At 45.4% G+C, this 25,349-nt stretch overlaps 1 protein-coding gene across 5 annotated transcripts in view; it reads left to right on the top strand.

Annotated features, from left to right (window-relative positions):
• LOC144501162 (uncharacterized) overlaps window positions 1-25,349 on the top strand; it is a 134,488-nt gene that overhangs the window by 12,772 nt on the left and 96,367 nt on the right. For 3 of the 5 annotated variants that reach the window (XM_078224574.1, XM_078224609.1, XM_078224592.1), the window contains exon 2: window positions 5,309-5,353. The exons of the other annotated variants lie outside the window; for them this stretch is intronic. In XM_078224574.1, coding sequence (XP_078080700.1) covers window positions 5,309-5,353 — 45 coding nt within the window. The remainder of the gene's footprint in view (window positions 1-5,308; window positions 5,354-25,349) is intronic. 5 annotated transcript variants of the gene reach the window in all.

Below are 25,349 nucleotides of genomic sequence, written 5' to 3' on the forward strand. Positions count from 1 at the left end.
TCCTTACCCTTTTGCACTACTGGGCCAGGCTCAGCTCCAGAGACACTGCCACCGCTGCTTCCCCCAGGTGGGCTGTCCACCCCAGTAGTACTCAGACAGGAGTACTTATTATTAAGGGGCACATCCACCGGGGTGCTCACCATCAACTGAGCTTTCTCCTTCCTCACTGTTACCCAGTTACCCTCCTCCCGTGGTCCCGGTGTGACCACCTGCCGATAGCTCCTGTCAATGACCTCCTCACTATCCCTAACCCGGCGAAGGTCCTCGAGCTGCAATTCCAGTTCCCTAACATGGTCCCTTAGGAACCGCAGCTCAACACACCCAGCACAGATATGGTCGTCCGGGAGGCTAGGAGCCTCCAGGACCTCCCACATCCTACATTGGGAACAACATACTGGCCTCACACTCATAATTGCCCCTTTAAACACACAGGGAAAAAAAAGTGAATGAAAATTTTAAACTTACCTTTCCTCCTCCTGTTTTCTCCAAAGCCCTGCTCTCACTGGGTCTTTTTTTTTAGGTTAGAGGAGGAGGGAGGGTGGGATACTCTACAAGTGTAGAGTATTGGGATTCCTCTCTGTTCCAATTTATTGGGGAAAAAAAAAATCTCTCTCTCCCAGACCTCCCTGCGCGACCACTTCCGGGTTTAGATATTTTTAAAGAAAAAACCCGCGAAAAAGTAAGTTAAGCGCTTACCCGCAGCACTCCTCTCGCGAATCTCTCCCTCTCTGCTGCACTTCCAAGACGCAATGAGCAGATTATGGAAACCTGCAGGACAATAAGGGTTGTGATATTTGGAGATTTCAATTACCCTAAGGTAGACTGGGAAAAGAATAGTATTGGGCACGGAAGGGGCGAAATTATTGCAGTGTGTGGAGGAGAACTCCAGTCCTACCAGGGAGGAAGCTGTGCTGGATCTGGTTGTAGGAAATGAGGCAGCCTAAGGAATGGAGGAGCAGTTGGGAAATAGTGATCATAATATAATAAGGTTCAACATTAAATTGGAAAAGGATAAAAATCAGACACAGATTAAGAAAGATCCCTGACTGGAACAGGGCAAATTTTATGGGTCTAAACGTTGAACTGGAGCAGGTTGATTGGAAACTCATTTTTAGTGGATAAAACAGTGTATGACAAATGGGAGACTTTCAAAGGAGATATGAATAGGATGCAGGCTAGGTACATAGCCATGAAAAATAAATACGGACTATCCAAAGCTAGAGTACCCTGGATGTCTAAGGATATTGATGAGAAAATAAGGAAGAAAAAGAGGCATATGATGCATGCCGAAATAATAGTAGCAACAGCAATCGGGAAGAGCATCTCAAATGCAGGAGAGAGGCTGAGGGTGGAATAAAGATGGCTGAGAGGAATCATGAAGAAAGGATGGCAGGTTGTGCTAAAACAAATAGTAAAATATTCTTCAAACGTATCATTGGTAAAAGATTAGTGAAGGATCGAGTGGGTCCATAAGGGACCAGCAGGGCAAACTGCTCAGTGAAGTGGAGGGTATGGCAGAGGGGCTAAATGAGAACTTTGCTTACCAAATTAGAAGAGTGTGACAATGGCTCAGTTGAAAGTGTGCAGATTGAACAGCTAGGCAGTATAGTGATAGATAAAGAAGAGGTGCTAAAGAGAAGACTGGCAGCACTCCAGGAAGAGAAGTCGCCAGGCCCGGGTGGGATGCATCCTAGATTGCTGAGAGAGGTAAGGGGACAAATTGCAGCACCATTGACAGAAATTTCCAGGCCCCTCTCGGATTAGTCCCCGGGGGATGGAGGATTGCAAATGTGATGCTGCTAGGAAAGGGGCAAAGGATAACCCCGCAAACTACAGACCTGTCAGCTTGACATCAATAGTGGGAAAACGGATGGAAGCCATAATATGGGATAAGATTATGTGTACACTTAAGAGTAAAATAAGTCAAAGGCAGGTCATGTCTGATGAATTTAATTGAGTTTTTTGACAAGGTGACACAAGCAGTGGATAAGGGTACTGCTGTGGATGTTGTACATTTGGATTTTCAGAAAGCATTTGATATGGTGCTAAAAGAAATGTTTGAAATTGATGGGTCTTTGGCAACATGGATTAGAAGTTAGCTAAACGATCGGAAACAGGGTAGGTATGGATGGGCACTTCTCAGACCAGAGACAAGTTGAAAGTGGTGTTCCTCTGTCATCCCCTGTTGGGACCCTTGCTTTTTCTGATTTATATAAATGATTTAGAGATGGGTGTTGAGGGCAAAATCTCTAAATTTGCAGATGATACTAAGCTATGGAGAACAATGAATTGTGAGGATGACACTGAGTGACTTCAGAGGTACATGGGACAAGTTGGGCAAATGGGCAGACACACCTGGCAGATGAATTTCAATGCAGCAAAATGTGACATAATGCATTTTGGTGGAAGAAACATGGGGAGACAATCCAGGCTCAGTGGTACAACTTTGAGGGGAGTAAAGGAGCAGAGGGACCCAGGGGTTCAAGTGCATAATTCTCTGCAGCTGGCCAGGCAGGTTGAAACAGTTGCCAAGAAGGCTTACATGATGCTTGGGTTTATAAAGAGAGGCATAGAGTATAAAAGCAAGGAATTAATGCTACACCTCTACAAATGATTGGTCAAACCACATTTGAAGTATTGCATTCAGCTCTGGAGGAAGGATGTTAAAAAGCCTTAGAGAGAGTTCAAAGGAAATTTGCTACAGTGATACTAGGAATGAAGAATTTTTGATACAAGGAAAGATTAGAGAAATTGAGCTTATTCTGCCCGGAGCAGAGACGATCAAGAGGTAACCTTATTGAGGTGTTCAAAATTATGAATAATTTGGACAGGGTGAAGGATATTCTGTTTCCACTCGTTGATATGTCAGCAACTAAGGTCCACAATGTCAAGATGGTCAGCAAGAGAGCTCAGAGTGAGATGAGGAGAACTTCTTTCTTCAGAGAGTTGTTGGGGTTTGGAACAGAACTCTTGGCTCAGTGGCTTTTCTCCTTTGGGGATCTGCTTGGCCTCCACTTGACAGCTGTTCCCAGAAGCTCAGTTCTTGCCCACCCCTGTGCTGCCCGTGAGAGTGGTGGAGGCAGATTCCATAGGTGGTTTCGAAAAAGAATTGGATACGTATTTGAAAGTGATGAATTTAGAGGGCTATGGAGACAGGGCTGGAGAATGGGACTAGCTGGGTAGCTCTTTCGGGAGCCGGTGCAGATACGATGCACCGAATGGCCTCCTCCTATGTTGTAAAATTCTCTGAATTCTGTCTGGCCCTAATCCAGGAGTACCCCTGGCTACTCGGAACATACTGAAACTGGGGTCTTCCTCACGAAGTCTCGATTTCAAATTCTCATCCTCATTTGCAAATCCCTCCATAGCCTTGCCCCTCCCTATCTCTCTAATCTTCTCCAGCACTACATGCCCAAGATATCTATGCTCCTCTAATTCTTCCCTAAACCTCTCCACCTCTCTACTCCTTTAAAGCTGTTCCTTAAACACTACCTTTTTGACTGAGCTTTTGATCACGTGGTCTAATTTCTCAGATGGTTTTATGTCAGATTTTGTTCCCTGGTACACCTGTGAAGCATGGAGTGGGACAATGGAGATAGAAGTGGACTGTTTGTGTTTGTTGATGGACAAAGAATGAGAGGAATGAGAGGCCATAGATACACGATTAAATGCAAGACATTAATAGTAGAGAGCAGGAGAATTCCCTCCAAACAGATCATTGTGATTAAGGCAGAAACTATGGCCAGGATTTTCCAATCGCCCCCCCCCCTCACAAAACTGCAGCGGAGGCAGCTCACCATTGGCCACTGCCGAGATCCACTGGTCCCGCCAAAGTCAATAGCCATTTGCATTGCTTGCCAGCCATGCTGCCGGGGAACCCGCCATGCGGAGTTGCCTTCGGTGGGACTGAAAGATCCTGCTGGCAGGAAGGACTGGAAAATCCCACCATATATGTCAACATTTTAGATTAGATTGGAGATTTGATCAAAGGAAAAAAAATGGTTGAAGTGGTGTGGGAAGAGGCAGGTAAATCTGATTGCGATAATTATCTTGTGTGTTCAGTAAGTTGCTCCATTTTCATGCTGTAATTTGTGTCAAACAATTTGATTTGCTCACTTTGTATTGACGTATTTCCTAACCATATCTCGAATGCCATAACTGGCCTTATCACAGAGCTACAGGGCAGTGCCTGGAGCTGCTTAAGCGCCAGGGTGCTGAATATGCCAGAAATGGAGAAGCGCATAGATAACTCAGAGTTGTGGTGCTAGAGGAGATTAGAGACATATGGGGTGGGCAAGAACTGAGCTTCTGGGGACAGCTGTCAAGTGGAGGCCAGCAGATCCCCGAAGGAGAGAAAAGCCACCGAGCCAAGAGTTCTGTTAAAACCAGAGTTCAGAGTCTATAAACCTCTTTCATTTTCCCTGAGTTAACAGGAACTTGCGATTATTTGGCATTTTTGATGTAGTAAAATGGACCAAGGCGTTTAACAGGTAACATTCATCAGGCAACATTTGACATCAGATGGCAAAAGGAGATATTGGGACAGGTGCCCATAACTTAGTCAGACTTAGTCAGGGCAGCCGAAGGAAGAGAGAATGTTAGCGAGGTGGGGGAGTTTCGAGAGGGAGTTCCAGAGTTCAGTGCCTTTGTAGTTGAAGGCACAGTCACTGGGAGTGAACTGAGGAAACTTGAGATGTACAAGAGACTAGAATTGGCTGAGTGCAGGGATCTGAGAGAGTTGTTGGGCTAAAGGAACTTACAGAGACATAAGAACATAAGAACATAAGAAATAGGAGCAGGAGTAGGCCATCTAGCCCCTCGAGCCTGCTCGAGACAATGAGGGGTGAGGCCGTGGAGGGAATTGAACACGAGGGATGAGAATTTTAAAATGGACTTGGTGCGGGATGCTTCTCCATTCTGCCCATATTCCTTTGCTTTATTTCCTTGGACACCAAGAGGGGCAGACAGCTGCTGAAACATTAGCTCTGGCACCCGCTGTTAAGGCCTTGGGCCTCGGTAGTCTGCAAGTTGTGGCAGGTTCAGCAAGGTCTTTCTTCACAGGGAAGGGAAGGCTAACACAGCAAAACATGGTCGAGCAGCCAGCCACTGTGGAGCCAGTTCGGGTCAGTGCTTGCTGTGAAGTTCAGGAGGAGAGCAGTAAGTGGAGAAAATAGCAACCCGTGCAGCAACAATGTAGCTGTGACGTGACGGTTGTTAAAAGGATATTTCAGACTAGGCCATTAAGTGAAATGCTTTCCGCTCCTCACGGCTGACGCTTTCAATACTTTGATTCATTGTTCACATCTAGGCTTCGTCCCAATGGGCACTTGGAATGGAACAGGTTGCTGACACAGTGAGTTACTGCTTGTGCTGGACTCTGTCCAGCCTCTCTGGATATTAAGGACACAGCATTGTTTTTGCTGTTTAGCACACATGCTGGGTTTTTTTTCTGAACTGCATGAGCTGGTCACGCAGGGCTGATTTATTTGGGATTCTGAGGGTGTTTAAAGTGGGAATGCCCCACAGACTGGTTTCCCAGTTTGTCACAGACTGAGTGTTCCCCTGACTTTCTCAGCTTGAGCTACCATCCTGGACTGCTCAGCACTCAAGCTGCAGCAAACCCTTTCTGAGCCTCCATAGTCTGGGAGCTGGCAATCACCTCACTCTACAAAATCCAAATGGGTTCAACCCGTACCCCATAGCCCTTTATGGCATGTTAACAGCACTGAAGTGATCTTGTACGTTTTACCTGTACCAACGTTTTGAAAGAGCTATCCAATTAATTCCGCAAGCCTGCTCTTTCCCCAGAGTCCTGCAAGTGTCAGCTTTTCTAGTATTGATCCAATTTCCTTTTGAAAGTCACTAGTTTCCACAGTCCTTTCAGGCAGCGCATTCCAGATCACAGCTCACTGCGGGGAAATGAATTCTTTGCATTTCTGTTTCTTTTGCTAATTGCCTGTGACCCCCTGGTTACCAATCTGCCTGACGGTGGAACAGTTTCTCCTTATTTATCGAAATCCCTCATGATTTGTGGACCTCTAGTCAGATTTCCCATAAACAGCCTCTGCTCTAAGGAGAACAATCCGACATCTCTGGTCAAGCTCCTGTGCTCTTAAGGCCTTGACATCTTTCCTAAATAGTGCTGTCCGGAACTGTACACAATCTTTTAGTTGAGTCCTAACCAGTGATTTATAAAGGATTTGCTTCTGCACTCTTTTCCTCTATAAAATCCAGGGTTCTGCGGATGTTTTCACAACCTTCTCAGCTTCTCCTGGCACCTTCAAAGATTTTGGGCATGCACTCAGGGATCCCAATGGGTTAATCCCCTTCCATTCCTATTGTGTAAAATCCCAATGGATCAAACCCCTTCCCTTTCTCTCCCATTTTCTCAAATCCCAAATGAAGCAATTCCCTCCCCATTCAGAACCATTACATAACTCCAAGCGCAACTTTCCAGCTTTCTCTCTCTAATTCAGTGAACCTCAGTCATTCTGGACTGCCTTGCAGCCTCTCATAGAACATAGAACATAGAACATAGAACATTACAGCGCAGAACAGGCCCTTCGGCCCACGATGTTGCACCGACCAGTTAAAAAAAAACTGTGACCCTCCAACCTAAACCAATTTCTTTTCGTCCATGAACCTATCTACGGATCTCTTAAACGCCCCCAAACTAGGCGCATTTACTACTGATGCTGGTAGGGCATTCCAATCCCTCACCACCCTCTGGGTAAAGAACCTACCCCTGACATCGGTTCTATAACTACCCCCCCTCAATTTAAAGCCATGCCCCCTCGTGCTGGATTTCTCCATCAGAGGAAAAAGGCTATCACTATCCACCCTATCTAAACCTCTAATCATCTTATATGTTTCAATAAGATCCCCTCTTAATGGAAGTGCAGACTCTGTAATGATGATTGATGAGCTGTGCTACAAACATTACGGACTGGCTTTTTACACTGCCTGTCGAACTCTTAATGCAAGCATAACATTTTCCTGGCCAGCAAATGATTTATCCTTGTTAAACTGCCCTTCATTTTGTGCTGTGTCATTGCTTCACAGGTACAATCACTGGGGTTTCTGCTGAATGCTTGACTTTAATAAAGGTAACCGTAAAATCTTGCAGATTGTAGGGGGTAGAGAGGGTGAGTTAGTTGAGCTGTCTTTGATAGTAGCAGTTCCAATATTTGAAGGAATCTTATATGGCATTTTCATGTAGAAGTGATTTGGAAATCAATGGTTTACTAAAATTACATACTGACTAAACATTGGATTGTTCTCCTTGGAGAGAAACACCTCCAATGACTTTAGCAAGGACAAGTGGCAGATACAAATAGGAATATGACAGAATTCAGTCCTCCACCACCTTCAACACTCTCTCCCTTCACAGTGGCAGCACCGTGTACTATCTACAAGATGCGCTGCAGAAACTTAGCAAGGTTTCTGATACAGCATCTTCCAAACCTGTGACCGCTACCATCCAGAAGGACAAGAGCAGCAGATACATGAGAACACCATCACCTCGAAGTTCCCCTCCAGGTCACTCACCATCCTTACTTGGAAATATTTCACCGTTCCTTCACCATCACTGGATCAAACTCTTGGAATTCCCTCCCTAACAGCACTGTGGGTGTATCTACACCTCCGGGACTGCAGCGGTTCAAGAAGGCAGCTCACCATCACCTTCTCAAGGGCAATTAGCTGTGGGCAATAAATGTTGGGCTAGCTGTTGACACTCACACCCTGTGAAAGAAAATGTTTAAAATAAATTATTTAGCTGCCCCTTAAATAAGAGGAGTATGTGAAAGCTGCAGGGCCTCAATCATCGCCACTCCCAAGCCTGCTCTGTGCTAGTCCTCGGGTATTAACCTGGTGTTGTGAGACTTCTTACTGTGCTAATCCTCAGACACCAGGCTCCCGTTTGTTTCCAGCTCACTCTGTTCCGGATGGTGGTATTCCCATGTATCTGTAGCTCTTGTCCTTTAAGTGATCGAGGTCATAGGTTTGGAAGGTGCTGTTAAAGGAGCCTTGGTGAGTTGCTACAGTGCATCTTGTAGCTGCCACAGTGCATTGATGTGGAGCGAGTGAATATTGAAGGTGATGGTTAGAATGACAATCAAGTGGACTGCTTTGTCCTGGATGGTGTTGAGTGTTGTTGGAGCTGCACCCATCCAGGCAAGTGGAAAATATTCCACTATTCCATTACACTCCTGACTTAGACCTTGTAGCTGGTGAACAGCTTCTGACCTGCTTTTGTAGCCATGTAAGGCTATCCCAGTTCAGTTTCTGGTCAATGGTGACTCCCAGGATGCCACTGCAGGAACGCGTCAAGACTTCTTCAACACAAACTATCAAACCCGTGACCTCTATCACCAAGACAAAGAAGGGCATCCATCACCTGCATGTTCCCCTCTAGCCACTTAACATCCTAAATATTTACAGAACCATACATAAAAAAAATAGAAGAGGAGGCCATTCGGCCCTTCGAGCCTGCTGCACCATTCATTTTGATCATTGCTGATCATCAAATTCAATATTTTCATCCCGCCTTCTCCCCCCCCCCAACCCCCATATCCCTTGATCCCTTTAGCCCCAAGAGCTATATCTAATTCTTTCTTGAAATCAGACAATGTTTTGGCCTCAATTACATTCTGTGGTAGTGAATTCCACACAATCACCATCCTCTGGGTGAAGAAATTTCTCCTCACCTCAGTTCTAAAAGGTTTGCCCCTTATCGTCAAACTATGACCCCCAGTTCTGGACTCCCCCACCATCGAGAACATTCTTTCTGAATCTACCCTGTCTAACCCTGTTAGAATTTTATAAGTTGCCACAAGAGGTCACAGGTTTAGGGTGCTGGGGAGTAGGTACAGAGGAGATATTAGGGGTAAGTTTTTCACTCAGAGGGTGGTGGATGTGTGGAATTGGCTGCCGGTAGTGGTGGTGGAGGTGGATTCAATAGGGTCTTTTAAGAGGCTTTTGGATAAGTTCATGGAAGTTAGTAAGATAGAGGGTTATAGGTAAGCCTAGTAGGTAGGGACATGTTCGGTGCAACTTGTGGGCTGAAGGGCCTCTTTGTGCTGTAGCTTTTCTATGTTCTATGAGATCCCCTCTTACTCTTCTGAACTCAAATGAATATAATCTTAACCGACTTAGTCTCTCCTCATACGACAGACCTGCCATCCCAGGAATCAGCCTGATAAACCTTCACTGTACTCCCTCTATAGCAAGAAAATTCTTCTTCAGATAAGGACACCAGCTCTGCTCCAGGTATGGTCTCGCCAATGTACGATACAATTGCAGTAAAGTACACCTATTCCTGTACTCAAATCCTCTTTCTATGAAGGCCAGTGTACTATTTACCTGCTGTACCTGCATGCTTACTTTCAGCGACAGATGCACGGGACACCAAGACCTCATTGAGTATTCACCTCTTTCAATTTACACCCATATAAATAACAATCTGTCTTCTTCTTATTGTACTAAAGTGGATAACCTCACATTTACCCACATTACACTGCATCTGCCATGCTTATGCCCACACTCAGCCTGTCCAAATAATGCTGACTTTGCATCCTCCTCACAACTCACCACCTCACTCAACTTGGTATCATCTGTAAATTTGGAGGTAATATATTTAGTTCCCTTGTCCAAATTGTTAAGATATGTGAACAGTTGAGGTCCTAGCACAGATCCCTGCAGTACCCCACTAGGGCCAATCGAAAAAAGACCCTTTTATTCCAACTCTTTGCTTCCTATCTGCTAACACATCTGATAAGGTATTCATAAGGACTGCTTGGTTTCGTTGGTTGGAACATTGAATACAGGAGTTGGGACGTCTTGTTGAAGTTGAACAAGACATTAGTAAGGCCACACTTGAGTTCTGGTCACCCTATTATCGAAAGGATATTATTGAACTAGAAAGGGGCAGAAAAGATTTACTAGGATGCTACCAGGACTTGATGGTTTGAGTTATAAGGAGAGGTTGGATAGACTGGGACTTTTTTCCTTGGAGCACAGGAGGCTTAGGGGTGATCTTATAGAGGTCTATAAAATAATGAGAGGCATAGATAACATAGATAGTCAATATCTTTTCCCAAAGGTAGGGGAGTCTAAAACTAGAGGGCATAGGTTTAATGTGAGAGGGGAGAGATACAAAAGGGCCCAGAGGGGCAATTCTTTCACACAGAGGGTGATGAGTGTCTGGAACAAGCTACCAGAGGCGGGTACAATTTTGTTTTTTAAAAAGCGTTTAGATAGTTACATGGGTAAGATGGGTGTAGAGGGATATGGGCCAAATGCGGGCCCATATCCCTCTAGCTTAGTGGTAAAAACTGGATGGCATGGACAAGTTGAGCCGAAGGGCCTGGTTCCATGCTATAAACCTCTATGACTCTAACCAGCTTTCTATCTATCTCAAGATACCTGCAATCCCATGCGCTTAAACTTTACATAGTGATCAGCTATGTGAGAATGTGTCAAAAGTCTCTAAAATTGTAAATAAATCACATCCACTGGTTCTCCTTGGTCAACTTTACCAGTTACATCCTTAAAGAATTCCAGTAGATTTATCAAAAATGATTGCATATTGCCATTTCTTCACTACCACTGGGTCAAAATCCTGGAACTCCTTCCCTACAGCACTGTGGGTGTACCTTCAACACATGGACTGCAGCGCTTCAAGAAGGATCTTGAGATCAGTTAAGTGGAGCTATGGGGAGGTGGGGAAGCTGGAAGAGTTGTTGCCATGTTGATCCCAAAGTGACTCAGCAGTGTATTTGCTGTCATTGAAATATGAGTTACTTACCAACCAGAAAATTATTGTCCAATTTTCTGCTTTTGTTATGAGAGGCAGTTTTACTCAAAATATCCTTGCTATGGGAATAGGGTGGGGGGAATGGGATTGACCAGATTGCCCCACAGAGAGCTGTCACGGACTTGATGGGCCAAATGGCCTCCTCTGTGCTGTAATGGTAATAGAACATAGAAACAATACAGCACAAACAGGCCCTTTGGCCCACAAGTTGCGCCGGTCATGTCCCTACCTACCTAGGCTTATGTATAGGCTTACCTATAACCCTCAATTCTATTAAGTCCCATGTACTCATCCAGAAGTCTCTTAAAAGACCCTATCGAGTTTGGCAAGATAGTTCCAGAGTATGCAGCCACAAAAGGCTCCCCCCCCCCCCCCCCCCCCCCCCCCCCCCCCCCACCTCCTGCCCTTAATATGGACTTGGGGCAGGAGGGGGTAATGCCAAGCAGAGCTAGCAAGCTGATGCTCCGGATTTATTATTTTTTGATTTGATTTATTATTGTCACATGTATTAGTATACAGCAAAAAGTATTGTTTCTTGCACGCTATACAGACAAAGCATACCGTTCATAGAGAAGGAAACGAGAGGGTGCAGAATGTAGTGTTACAGTCATAGCTAGGGTGCAGAGAAAGATCAACTTAATGTAGTCAAAAGTCTGATGGCAGCAGGGAAGAAGCTGGTCTTGTTCTTGAGCAGCTGGCACTTCATTTGACAGCTGCCCAGGAGTTTCTGCCTGTTGGGGAGATCATTCTGACAAAACCATGGCTGCCCACACTTATTGCTTCAACAGTAGGTGGGGAAAACTCTTCCCTCCTTCCCTCCTTCCCTCCTTCCCTCCTTCAGCAAGTTGCTGCAATCATCAGCGGGTCCAGCGGAGATTCACACGGATGATCCCAGGAATGGTAGGCCTGACATACGATGAACGTCTGAGGATCGTGGGATTATATTCATTGGAGTTTAGGAGGTTGAGGGGAGATCTGATAGAAACTTACAATAATGAACGGCTTAGATAGGATGGACGTAGGGAAGTTGTTTCCATTAACAGGGGAGACTAGGACGCGGGGGCACAGCCTTAGAATAAAAGGGAGTCACTTTAGAACAGAGATGAGGAGAAATTTCTTCAGCCAGAGAGTGGTGGGTCTGTGGAATTCATTGCCACAGAGGGCTGTGGAGGCCGAGACGTTGAGCGTCTTCAAGACAGAAATTGATAAATTCTTGATTTCTCGAGGAATTAAGGGCTATGGGGAGAGAGCGGGTAAATGGAGTTGAAATCAACCATGATTGAATGGTGGAGTGGACTCGATGGGCCGAATGGCCTTACTTCCGCTCCTATGTCTTATGGTCTTATTAATAAAAATGAAGTGCCGACCATGCTGTTTAACGTTCAGTCTTTCACATGTGCACGAATCAACTGCCCGTCCTCCCCTTCTCTTGGGCAGGACACAGTACCGGCCCCACTGCAGAGTGAGTTGTCTCTGAGGGAATGAGGAGGGTGGGCTGCAGTTAGAGGAGTGCCCAGTGTTTGCAGGGTGATACCCTAGCCTCAGTGACCAGGCCTTTGTTCATGGCAATTTCCTTTTGATAGCAAGCAGCAATAACGGTGACCTTCAGCAAGCCTTCTTAGCAGCAGCAATATTTCTCATCTCCCCCCCCCCCCCCCCCCACCAGCCTCTGATGAGAGAGTTCCCTCGCCTACCAAAGCAAACATTGCTGATCAGTGCCAAGCGTTAACAGCAAAACGTTATTTGAAAAACGAGATGGCAAGATAACTGAAAGCCCCCACGTGCTGCATTCTGATGTTTTCTCTTGAGGTTTGGTACGTCAGTCTTGTGCTGACCCGCTGGCATTTGCTCCCTATAGCAGCCAGGGAGCTGTTTGATAAGGCACATTTTCCATTGCCCAGGGGGGTGGTGGGTGAGGGGCAAGAATCTAAACACTGGCTCGTTTATATCTTACTCCAAAAGAAGTTAGGAATATGAGCAGAGGAGGTGAAGTCAAGTGACTCTTGCTGTTAGAAGGGACTGTTTTTTTTATTTGTTAATATACATCAGTAGTTGTCTGTAGCTGGATCTCGCTGTTCCTGTTTGTTGTTCCGTTCGGCACAGGACAACATTCGGGCTGCTTCATGCCCAGCTCCTTGAATCTGAAAATCTGTGGCTTGGTTCCACAACTGGCTGAGGAATATAACAACGGCCCCTTTGTATTCCTGTGGACCGGGTACTGTGGATCATCAGAAGCCTAATGCTTTGCCCCTATCCTCTGCCCTTAGCCCCTACTGGCCTGGGAGGTGTCTTGACAGTGACATTTTAACCATGTTTCCTATCATTCCTGCTCCATCCTCTGCTCTGCTCGATGTCAAGTTTCCACTTTTTTTATCCTTTATTCTTTCATGGGATGTGGGCATCGCTGGCAAGGCCAGCATTTATTGCCAATCCCTAATTGCCCTTGAACTGGGTCATTTCAGAGGGCAGTTAAGGGTCAACCGTATTGCTGTGGGTCTGGAGTCATACGTAGGGGTAAGGACGACATATTTCGTAGAACCCCTACATCACGAACTGGGATGCAGGGAAAAGTATTGTTTCTTGCACGCCATACAGACAAAACATACTGTTCATAGGGTGCAGAATATAATGTTGCAGTTCCAGGTAGGGTGAAGAGAAAGATCAACTTAATATGTGATAGCACCATTCAAAAGTCTGATGGCAGCAGGGAAGAGTTCTTGAGTTGGTTGTTTTCAGACTTTTGTATCTTTTTCCAACAGAAGAAGTTGGAAGAGAGTATTCTGGGGTGCGTGGCATCCTTGATTATGCTGGCTGCTTTCCCGAGGCAGCAGGAAGTGTAGACAGAGTCAAAGGACTCTGGTTTGAGTGATAGACGCCTGTGGCCTAAACAATGTTTTTTACAGTTCCAGTATTACATCGCTGCTTCTGTATTCAATACCTTGCCCAATAAAGGGAAGCATTCCATGTGATTTTTCTTCACTATCTTGTCCACCTGTCCTGTCACCTTTAAGGACCTCTGGACATGCACTCCAAGATATTTCACTTCCTCAACCCCTCTCAATATCTTCCCATTTATTAAGTATTCCCCTGTTTTTTTTCCCCTCCCAAAATACATTACCTCACAATTTTCTGGATTGAATTCCATTGCTGAGGAATTGAGTACAAAAGTAGCTGGGGCATTGAGCACAGGAGTTGGGAAATCACGTTGCAGCAATATAACACCTTGGTTAGGCTGCATTTGGAGTATTGTGTGCAGTTATAATCACCGCACTACCAGAAGGACATGGAAGCTTTGGAGACAGTGCAAAGAAGGTTCACCAGGATGTTGCCCGGTCTCGAGGGTGTTGGCTATGAGGGGAGGTTGAAAAAACTAGGATTAATTTTACTGGAAAGACAGAGGCTGAGGGGAGGCCTGATAGAGGTCTACAAAATTATGAGAAGCACAGACAGGGTGGATAGACAGAGGCTTTTTCCCAAGGTGGAAGTGTCAATTACAAGGAGGCACAGGTTCAAGGTGAGAGGGGGAAAGTTTAAGGGAGATGTGCGGGGGAAGCTTTTCATGTAAAGAGTGGGTGCCTGAAACACACTGCCTGTGGAAGCAGGCACATTAGCAACGTTTAAGAGGCATCTGGATGGGTACATGAATAGGGAGGGAATAGAGGGATATGGCCCGAGTAAGGGCAGAAGGTTTTTTTTTGGTTTACTTAGGGCATCATGATCGGCGGAGGCTTGGAGAGCCGAAGGGCCTGTTCCTGTGCTATACTTTTCTTTGTTCCATTTGCCACTTCTCTTTCCACTGAATCAAACCATTGATATAATTCTGTAGTTAACAGCTATCCTCTTCACGATCAACTACATGGGCAATTTTGTGTCATCTGCAAATTTCCTGATCATGACACACACATTTACGTCTAAATCACTAAAATATACAACAAACAGAAAGGGCCTCAACACAGCCTTGTAAAAGTAAAGTCGCCATAGTCCCAGCTGACCATACTCCCTTTGAGGGAGAGTACTGACTGGTGGTGAGTTAACCTGAGGGTCACCACACCTCAAGCAAGGGGCAAGATTGAGAAGGCACGACCATCATGAATAATCTCAGCCAGTCTGGGAATTGAACTCGGACTGTTGGTGTCACTCTGTGCCATGAACCAGCCGTCTAGCCAACTGAGCTAATTGATCCCCGTAGGCCCCATAGACTACTGGGAACTGTTTTCCATTCACGCAAACATCCATCAATCAATACCCTCCTGTGAAATGCATTTAATTACATTTTAGGTGAGTCATAGAGGTTTACAGCTTGGAAACAGGCCTTTCGGCCCAACTTGTCCATGCCGCCCTTTTGTTTTAACCGCTAAGCTAGTCCCAATTGCCTGCGTTTGGCCCATATCCCTCTATACCCATCTTACCCATGTAACTGTCTAAATGCTTTTTAAAAGACAAAATTGTACCCGCAACCTCATGCTTATATAAATATTGTTGAAACTTAATCAAGAGAGTGGTGAGAATGTGGGACACGTTATCACAGGGAGTGGTTGAGGCAAATAGCAGAGATGAATTTAAGTGGAAGCTAGGTAAAGACATGCGGGAGAGAGGAATGGAGAGTTATGCTGAGAGTTAGATAAGGAAAGAGGAGAGGAGCCTTGTATGGAGCCCGTCTCACTTCTAAATATGCCATAGAACTCTCGGTAATCAGCGGCTGGTGTGCTGCTGAGACAGGAGAGTGGCTTTTTGAGCAAGATGAAATTGAATGGAGAAATGGAGGTGTAGTCGTAATGTAATAGACAAGTAATCCAGAGGCCCAGGCTAATGTTTTGGGGTTCAAATCCCACCACAGCAGCTACTGGAATTTAAATTCAACTACTAACATGGTAAATCTGGAATAAATATAAAGCTAAGCTCAGTAATGGTGCCAATGAAACCATTGTTGATTGTCGTTAAAACCCAACTGGTTTACTTTTAGGGAAGGAAATCTGTCATTCTCACCTGGTCTGGCCTACATATGACTAGTTGAATCTTAACTGCACTCTGAAATAGTCTAGCAAATCATTCAACTCAAGGGCAATTAGGGATGGGAAACAAAAGTGAGAGGGCATGGGATCCAAGGTGCTGCTGCCCTGTGGATCCAGAACTGGCTTGCCCAAAGGAGGCAGAGAGTGGGTAACATAGAAACATAGAAAACTACAGCACAAAACAGGCCCTTCGGCCCCACAAGTTGTGCCGAACATATCCCTACCTTTTAGGCCTACCTATAACCCTCCATCCTATTAAGTCCCATGTACTCATCCAGGAGTCTCTTAAAAGACCCTATTGAGTTTGCCTCCACCACCACTGACGGCAGCCGATTCCACTCGCCCACCACCCTCTGTGTGAAAAACTTCACCCTAACATCTCCCCTGTACCTACCCCCCAGCACCTTAAACCTGTGTCCTCTCGTAGCAGCCATTTCCACCCTGGGAAAAAGCCTCTGAGAGTCTACCGGATCTATGCCTCTCAACATCTTATATACCTCTATTAGGTCTCCTTTCATCCTACGTCTTTCCAAGGAGAAAAGACCGAGCTCCCTCAGCCTATCCTTATAAGGCATGCCACTCAATCCAGGCAACATCCTTGTAAATCTCCTCTGCACCCTTTCAATCTTTTCCACATCCTTCCTGTAATGAGGTGACCAGAACTGAGCACAGTACTCCAAGTGGGGTCTGACGAGGGTCTTATATAGCTGCATCATTATCCCCGGACTCCGAAACTCAATTCCTCGATTGATAAAGGCCAGCACACCATACGCCTTCTTAAGCACCTCCTCCACTTGCGGGGCCGATTTCAGAGTCCTATAGACCCGGACCCCAAGGTCCTTCTGATCCTCTACCGTACTAAGAGTCTTTCCTTTTATATTGTACTCCTTCATCCCATTTGACCTACCAAAATGGACCACTACACATTTATCTGGGTTGAAGTCCATCTGCCACTTGTCCGCCCAGTCTTGCATCCTATCTATGTCCCTCTGTAACTTCTGACATCCCTCCAGACTATCCACAACCCCACCAACCTTCGTGTCGTCGGCAAACTTACCAACCCATCCCTCCACTTCCTCATCCAGGTCATTTATGAAAATGACAAACAGCAAGGGTCCCAGAACAGATCCCTGGGTATAGATGGGTCTTTTTCTAGACCCATGGAGGTCGGTCACCAGTGGTGTGCCCCAGGGATCTGTTCTGGGACCCTTGCTGTTTGTCATTTTCATAAATGACCTGGATGAGGGAGCGGAGGGATGGGTTGGTAAGTTTGCCGACGACACGAAGGTTGGTGGGGTTGTGGATAGTCTAGAGGGATGTCAGAAGTTACAGAGGGACATAGATAGGATGCAAGACCTCGCGGAGAAGTGGCAGATGGACTTCAACCCAGATAAATGCGTCGTGGTCCATTTTGGCAGGTCAAGTGAGGTGAAGGAGTACAATATAAAGGGAAAGACTCTTAGTACTGTAGAGGATCAGAAGGACCTTGGGGTCCGGGTCCATAGGACTCTAAAATCGGCCCGCAGATGGAGGAGGTGGTTAAGAAGGCGTATGGTGTGCTGGCCTTTATCAATCGAGGGATTGAGTTGAGGAGTCCGGGGATAATGATGCAGCTAAATAAGACCCTCGTCAGATCCCACTTGGAGTACTGCACTCAGTTCTGGTCGTCTCATTACAGGAAGGATGTGGAAAAGATTGAAAGGGTGCAGAGGAGATTTACAAGGATGTTGCCTGGGTTGAGTGGCATGCCTTATGAGGATAGGCTGAGGGAGCGTGGTCTTTTCTCCTTGGAGAGACGTAGGATGAGAGGAGACCTAATAGAGGTGTATAAGATGTTGAGAGGCATAGATCGGGTGGACTCTCAGAGGCTTTTTCCCAGGGTGGAAATGTCTGCTACAAGAGGACACAGGTTTAAGGTGCTGGGGGGTAGGTACAGGGGAAATGTTAGGGGGAAGTTTTTCACACAGAGGGTGGTGGGCGAGTGGAATCGGCTGCCGTCAGTGGTGGTGGAGGCAAACTCAATAGGGTCTTTTAAGAGACTCCTGGATGAGTACATGGGACTTAATAGGATGGAGGGTTATAGGTAGGCCTAAAAGTTAGGGATATGTTCGGCACAACTTGTGGGGCCGAAGGGCCTGTTTTGTGCTGTAGTTTTCCTTTGTTTCTATGTTCTAAATGCTGATCCAGCCAGCGACGCCCACATCCAGTGAAAGAGTAAAGAAAACAAATGGATTACAGGACTTCCATCATTGGAGCTAACCTTGTGATGTTCTGGGAATGCTGTTGTTTGTGTGCTTTGAGGGAGAGTGTAATGTGAGAAACTGGTGTTACATTGAGCAGAATCTACTAATCTAATTCCAGTAGAATTATAACGGAAGGAGTAAGCGGGAATTGTATTACATAGCAGTACGCTAGCATTCTGAAATCTGGTTTGCACGCCATTCGTTTCTGTCAGTGCTCCTCTCCCAGGAACACCATGACCAGACATCAGCCTGTGCTCTCTGGAGGGCTACGTGAGTCACCCGTTTCTGCTCAGACCAGATTATGACCTTTCCCCACCCTGTGCGGTTGCCAACTCTGGTTAAATGAATTCTTGGAAGTTTTACCACATGACCTGATGTCTCCCACTGCTCCGCCCTGCCATTGGTTGGCAGCCAGGTTCATCCTTGTGCTTTCCCACAGCCATTGGAAAGAGAAAACAGTCTTTATTTACAAATTGGATGATTCTTGACCGTGACAGTGATTGGCTGAGGTGAATAATATCGATACGTTTGTGGGAAAGTTAGCCTTTCTTCCACAGCTCCAGTATTCTGATAACAAATAAACGGAATAGATCAAAGAAAACTCTCTTCCTGAAAAGGTGGTGGAATCTTTGAATATTTTAAAGGCAGAGCTGGATAGATTGTAAGTAAGTAAGGAGGTGATAGGTTTATGGAATGTAGGTGGGATGCAGATTTGAGATTACTATCAGATCACCACGATCTCACCTGACAAAGAAACAGAGCTCTGAAAGCTCGTGATAGCAAATAAACCTGTTGGACTTTAACCTGGTGTTGTGAGACTTCTTCCTGTGCCCACCCCAGTCCCACGCCAGCGCCTCCACATCATTATTAAATGGAAGAGGGTTGAGTGGCCTATCCCTGTTCTTTGTTTGTTTGTATATTTGTTGTTTGTATGTAAAAATTATAATAGTCCTCGCTGTAGTATCTTGGTGATTAATCTACAATTCCTGGAGACTCCAGGGCAATCCTCGAGGGTTGGCATTGATGCGATTCCAGTCACATCTTGTGAGGGGACGGGAAGTTTTTAAGCCCCCCTTTGCCTTTGACGACCATGTTTCCCTCAATGCTGCCTCTGCTGAGACTAGTTTTAAATTAGAGTGAGGAAATCTCCAATAGCATTCTTCAGCTGCTGTCATGGAAACCAGCGATTTAACAGCTTAACCTTTAACCTAGAGGCTTGGTTTACGTTTGCCATCTTGAGATTATTCAGTTCCTTTCGCTGTAAGACTTTTTTTCTTTGATCTGTGTGTGAATTGGACTGAGGTGAGACTCTCCAGAACCTTTCCTCAATAAGGGACATGGAGATCCTGTAGAAAAGGGGCAAACATATTACAAAAGATGACGCCAGAACTGAGAAGCTATCATGGCCGGAGAAGACTGAATGGGCCTCTTTTCTTTTCTGTAGAAAGGAGAGAATGCGGAAAATTTCTATTTGATATGGTTGCCAACTGTGATTAAATACATTCCTGGAGGTTTCATCACATGCGTTGCCCTGTCCCCAAAGCTCCAGCCATCCATCCTTGTGACGTACTGCCTTCCTCTGCCATCTGCAAAGCAAAAGAATTCATTGCCCAACTGGATGATGCCATTTTCCTATTTTTAATATTTTTATGCCTGATAAAGAGAAATGTTCCAAGAAAATTTTTTAAAAAGTGACCATCTTTTTTGATGTCCCAATAATATTTCCCCAGGGTTGCACACAGCAATGTCCTGGAGATTGATCATCAACTTCTACAGACTTCAGATCAATCCTGGAGGGTTGGCAACCCACTCCTTGAACATTCCTAGGCGAGAAAGACTGGTCCATGAGACCATGCCAGCTATGGTAACTGTAAGCAGTACAGGTACAATTCTCACTAGGAGGAACCAGGTGTAGATCAAGAGGTGAGAAATAATTTGATGTAATAACAGGAAAGAAATTGACAACCATGTTCTACTTGAATAGTTCGAATCACACTTATCCACCCACCTCTCCAATCCAATCTTAAATGTTGACACAGTTTCAACCTCGATTGCAAACCATTAAGCGAATTCCGCAGCCTTACAACATGCCCTGTTTTGTGGCACTGCCGATCGTGAGCTAGAAATTCCAGGTTCGAGTCCCACCTCAGTACTTGTGGCCAAGGAAGGTTGAGTACCAAGCTGCAAATCCTTCCAACGCGTGCACCCGGTGGCAGATGATGAGAGTGGGAGAGATTCCTGGTTGATGTGATGGAGAAAAATTGGAGCCGCTACCATCACTATCCATAGCTCCAGACTACAACATGCGTGTAAAAGTATATGTTACCACAGCAACTTGGACTCCCTGACTGAACTGTAACACGCACAACACACTGTGGGTAAAGGCAATACAATACCCCCAGGGATGCTTCACAGAGCAGAACATGCACTGATCAGTAATAGGAGCTGAGAGAGGTATAATGAAAGGATTTTATAGGGTAGAGGTAAAGAAGTGTTTTCACTTTTTCCTTAATTCGTTCTTAGGGTGTGAGTCTTGCTGACAAGGCCAGCATTTGCCCTAATTGCCCTTGAAAAGGTGGTGATGAACCACCGCCTTGAATTGCTGCGGTCCCTGTGGTGTGGGTATGCTTATAGCCAAGGACCAAATTAGGGGTCTTACATGGAAGATAGTCACAAATGAATTTGTGAGAAACATCTTGACCCAAAGTGTAATTTGAATATGGATCTTACTACCAAAGGGAGTGGTTGTGGTGAATAAAATAGGTACATTTGAGAGGAAATGAGAAAATTCATAAGGGAGAAATGAATAGCAGGATATCCTGACGGTAGGAGGAGTCTCATAACAGCATAGACATTGGAGTGGACCTGTTTGACTGTTTGTGTACTGTAAACTTTGTGGTTCCTTATCCAGCAAGATTCACTATTGACGGAGATTCGAAGCTGGCTGGAGGAGTCCCAGCCTCCCAATGAGAGTCCTTTAGCAAATCAGATCTACTGGCCATTAATAGGGGCATTAGGAGAGCTAAGAGAAAGCAAGGTTTGAAAAGCTCTCCATGTCATGAATGTAGGAACAGGTGTGGGAAATTCAGCCTCTTGAACATGGACTGTCATTCAATTAGACCATGGATTGTCTTAACTGATTTGAAATCCTGTAAATATAGAATCATACAGCGCAGAAGAGGCCCTTTGGCCCATCGAGTCTGTACCGACACATTAGGAATGTCTGTACTCCCATCTAATCCTATCAGCCAGCACTTGGCCCACAGCCCTGAATGTTATGAAGCGCCAAGTGTTCATCCAGATAGTTTTTAAAGGATGTGAGGCAACTCGCCTCCAACACTCTCCCAGGCAGCGCATTCCAGACCGTCACCACTCTCTGGGTAAAAATGTTTTTCCTCACATCCCCCCCAAACCTCCTGCCCCTCACCTTGAACCTGTGTCCCTTCGTGACTGACCCTTCAACTAAGGGGAACAGCTGCTCCCTATCCACCCTGTCCATGTCCCTCATAATCTTGTACACCTCAATCAGGTTGCCCCTCAGTCTTCCCTGCTCCAACGAAAACAACCCAAGCCTATCCAACCTCTCTTCATAACTTAAATGCTCCATCCCAGGCAGCATCCTGGTGACTCCTCTGCACCCCCTCCAGTGCAATCACACCCTTCCTATAATGTGGTGACCAGAACTGCACCCAGTGTTCCAGCTGTGGCCTCACCAAAGTTCTATACAACTCCAACATGACTTCCCTGCTTTTGTAATCTATGTCTCAATTGATGAAGGCAAGCGTTCCATATGCCTTTTTCACCACCCTACTAACATGCCCTTCCGTTTTCAGAGATCTGTGAACAAACACTGAACTTCCTAGTGTCCTACCATTCCTTACTAAATTACTCCTTCCAAAGTGCATCACCTCACACTTTTCAGGGTTAAATTCCATCTGCCACTTATCTGCCCATTTGACCATTCCGTCTATATCTTCTTGTAGCCCAAGACACTCCGCCTCACTGTTAACCACCCAGCCAATCTTTGTGTCATTTGCACTTGTCTATTAAATTAACAGAGCTTTGGCAGATATTTGGGGGAGAGAGTTTTAGATTTCCACTCACCCTCTATATGCTTTCTGACATCACCCCAAATCGAGTAACTCTAATTTTAAGGCTATGCCTCCTTGTCTTAGACTTCCCCATCAGACAGAATCATTTTTTTCTCTGTACCGTATCAATTTCTGCAAACCCCGTAAATAACTCAATTCTTCCTTAATTTGCTACACTCAAGGGAATATAAACCTCTGCTACCTGTTTTGATAACTTAACTCTTTTAGCCCTGGTATCATGGTGAATCTTTGTTCTACTTACTCCAAGACCAATGTATATAGCAGTTGTTAATCAAATTTGTGCATGGGTGGGAAGTGGTGAGGATGACCCAGTCTACAAAGAACAAAGAACAGTACAGCACAGGAAACAGGCCCTTCGGCCCTCCAAGCCTGTGCCGCTCCTTGGTCCAACTAGACCAATCGTTTGTATCCCTCCATTCCCAGGCTGCTCATGTGACTATCCAGGTAAGTCTTAAACGATGTCAGCGTGCCTGCCTCCACCACCCTACTTGGCAGCGCATTCCAGGCCCCCACCACCCTCTGTGTAAAAAACGTCCCTCAGAGGGATATGGACAGATTATGTGAGTGGGCAAGAACTTGGCAGATGGAATATAATGTAGGAAAATGTGAGGCTATGCACTTTGGTGGAAAGAATAAAGGGGATGAATATTACTTAAACGGAGAAAAATTCCAGAAAGCTGTAGCACAGAGGAATTTAGAGGTCCTACCACATAAATCACAAAATGAATCATAGAATCCCTTCAGTGCAGAAGGAGGCCATTTGGCCCATCAACTCTCCGACAATGCATCTTATCCAGATGCTTAATAAGGGGCACCCCCCAATCCCTGGAACCCCCCACATTTATCCCGTTAACCCCCCTAACTACACACCTTTGGACACTAAGGGCCAATTTAGCATGGTCAGTCCACCTAACCTGCACATCTTTAGACTGTAGGAGGAAACCAGAGCACTTGGAGGAAACCCACACAGACAGTCACCCAAGACTGGTATCGAACCCGGACCCTGGTGCTGTGAGGCAGCAGTGCTAACCACTGTGCCGTCCTGGGCATGTTCACTAGTTAATTGGGAAAGTAAATAGAATGTTGATCTTTATTTCAAAGGGAATGGAGTATAAAAATAGGCAAGTAAAACTATACAGGGCACCAGCTAAACCACAGCTGGAATACTTTGAACAGTTTTAGTCCTCTTATTTAAGGTGAGATATACTGTTATTGGAAGCAGTCCAGAGAAGGTTCACTAGGTTGATCCCGGGTATGGAGGGGTTTTCTTATGAGAGGTTGAGTCGTTTGGGCCTGTATTCAGTGGAGTTTAGAAGAATGAGAGGTGACCTATTGAGACATATAGGATTCTCGGGGCTTGACAGGGTAGATGTTGAGAGGTTGTTTCTCCTTGTGGCAGAGTCTAGGACCAGAGGGCATAATCTCAGAGTAAGAGGTCACGCATTTAAGACAGAGATGAGGGGAATTTCTTCTCTCCGAGGGTAGTGTGTCTGTGGAATTTTTTATTGCAGAGGGGGTAGAGGCTGGGGGACTGTTCAATGTGTTCAAGGTTGAGATAGATTTTAATTGGTAAGAGAATCCAGGATTATGGGAATAAGGCAGGAAAGTGGTGTTAAGGATTATCAGATCAATTATGATCTTATTGAATGTGGAGCAGACTTGATAGGCCAAATGGTCTACTTCTGCTCTGACATCTATGGTCCAATCACAAAATGATGCAGCACAGACGGCAGTCGTTTGGCCCATTGTGCCTGTGCCAGTTCTTTGATCGAGCGAGCCAACACATCTCACTGTCCTACTCTCTTCCCCAATCCTGAAAATGCATTCCCTTCAGATAATTATCCAACTCATTTTTGAAAATTACTGTTGAATCTCCTTCAACCATCCCTTTCAGGCAGCGCATTCAACACCCCAAGAAACCGCTATGATAATTTTTAAAAAATAGTTCCCATGTGTACCCCTCTGAACCTTGATTTGATTTATTATTGTCACATGTATTAGTATACAGTAAAAAGTATTGTTCCTTGCGCACTATACAGACAAAGCATACCGTTCATAGAGAAGGAAAGGAGAGTGCAGAATGTAGTGTTACAGTCATATCTAGAGTGTAGAGAAAGATCAACTTAATGTGAGGTAGATCCATTCAAGTCTGATTGCAGCAGGGAAGAAGCTGTTTTTGAGTTGGTTGGTACGTGACCTCAATCTTGTGCCAATTTGGGTTAATGTGGAGAGGCAACGAGTACTGACTGTGAATGTTTGTTCACAGGGAGTTTGGTTAATGTGATGGTTGTAAGAGAATCCAGCAGTAAATGCTGGGCAGCAGGGAGCTGACTTCAGCTGTTGTGGAGATCAGTGGTAAGGATGCCCTTTGATGTAAACACTGCGGCAGTTTTCTCATGAGTGATCACGGGATGGATGGTAACCTTCTCACCCTAGGCTAACTTCTCCAAATTAAACCCTTTGCTCATTTCGTTTGCACTGATCATTCCTCCTACCACAGCTCTTGCTTGCACACTTGACTGTTCTTCACCTGTAGACATCACGGTGTAGCCTTGCTCCTTTACTCTGCTTCCATCCTGTTGTTTCAATAACCATTATTGAGCAAGTGCAGGAACCCTGGCTATTTTCCAACGAGCCATCACAACCACCCTGGTTGCACTGCGTCCAAATTTAGCATCACGACCACTGCCCCTATCTTCTGTCATGTGATCCTCAGCTGAGATGCGTCAGTTCATTGACAAACAGAACTGAATGTCCTCAGGGCTTTGGAGGCTGTGTTAATATCTCAATACGTTGACCCACAGGGTTGTGTAATCATAATGTTCCAGAACAGAAATAGGCATTCAGTTCATCGGGTCTGTGCTGATGTTTCTCTCCCATAAATTTACTGGTCAGGTTACATTCTCCTTATTATTACCTTACAATATATCACCAAACCTATTCTCATTGTCCCCACCTCAGGAACAACCCAAACTTCAATATATACTTGATGTGGAGATGCCGGCGTTGGACTGGGGTGGGCACAGTAAGAAGACTCTCAATACCAGTTTAAAGTCCAACAGGGTTATTTGGTAATACGAGCTTTTGGAGTGTTGCCCCTTCATCAGGTGAGTGGGGCCACTCACCTGATGAAGGGGCAGCGCTCCGAAAGCTCGTGCTACCAAAT

Source organism: Mustelus asterias, chromosome 1 (genome assembly GCF_964213995.1).
Source record: "Mustelus asterias chromosome 1, sMusAst1.hap1.1, whole genome shotgun sequence".
Taxonomy (NCBI): Eukaryota; Metazoa; Chordata; class Chondrichthyes; order Carcharhiniformes; family Triakidae; genus Mustelus; species Mustelus asterias.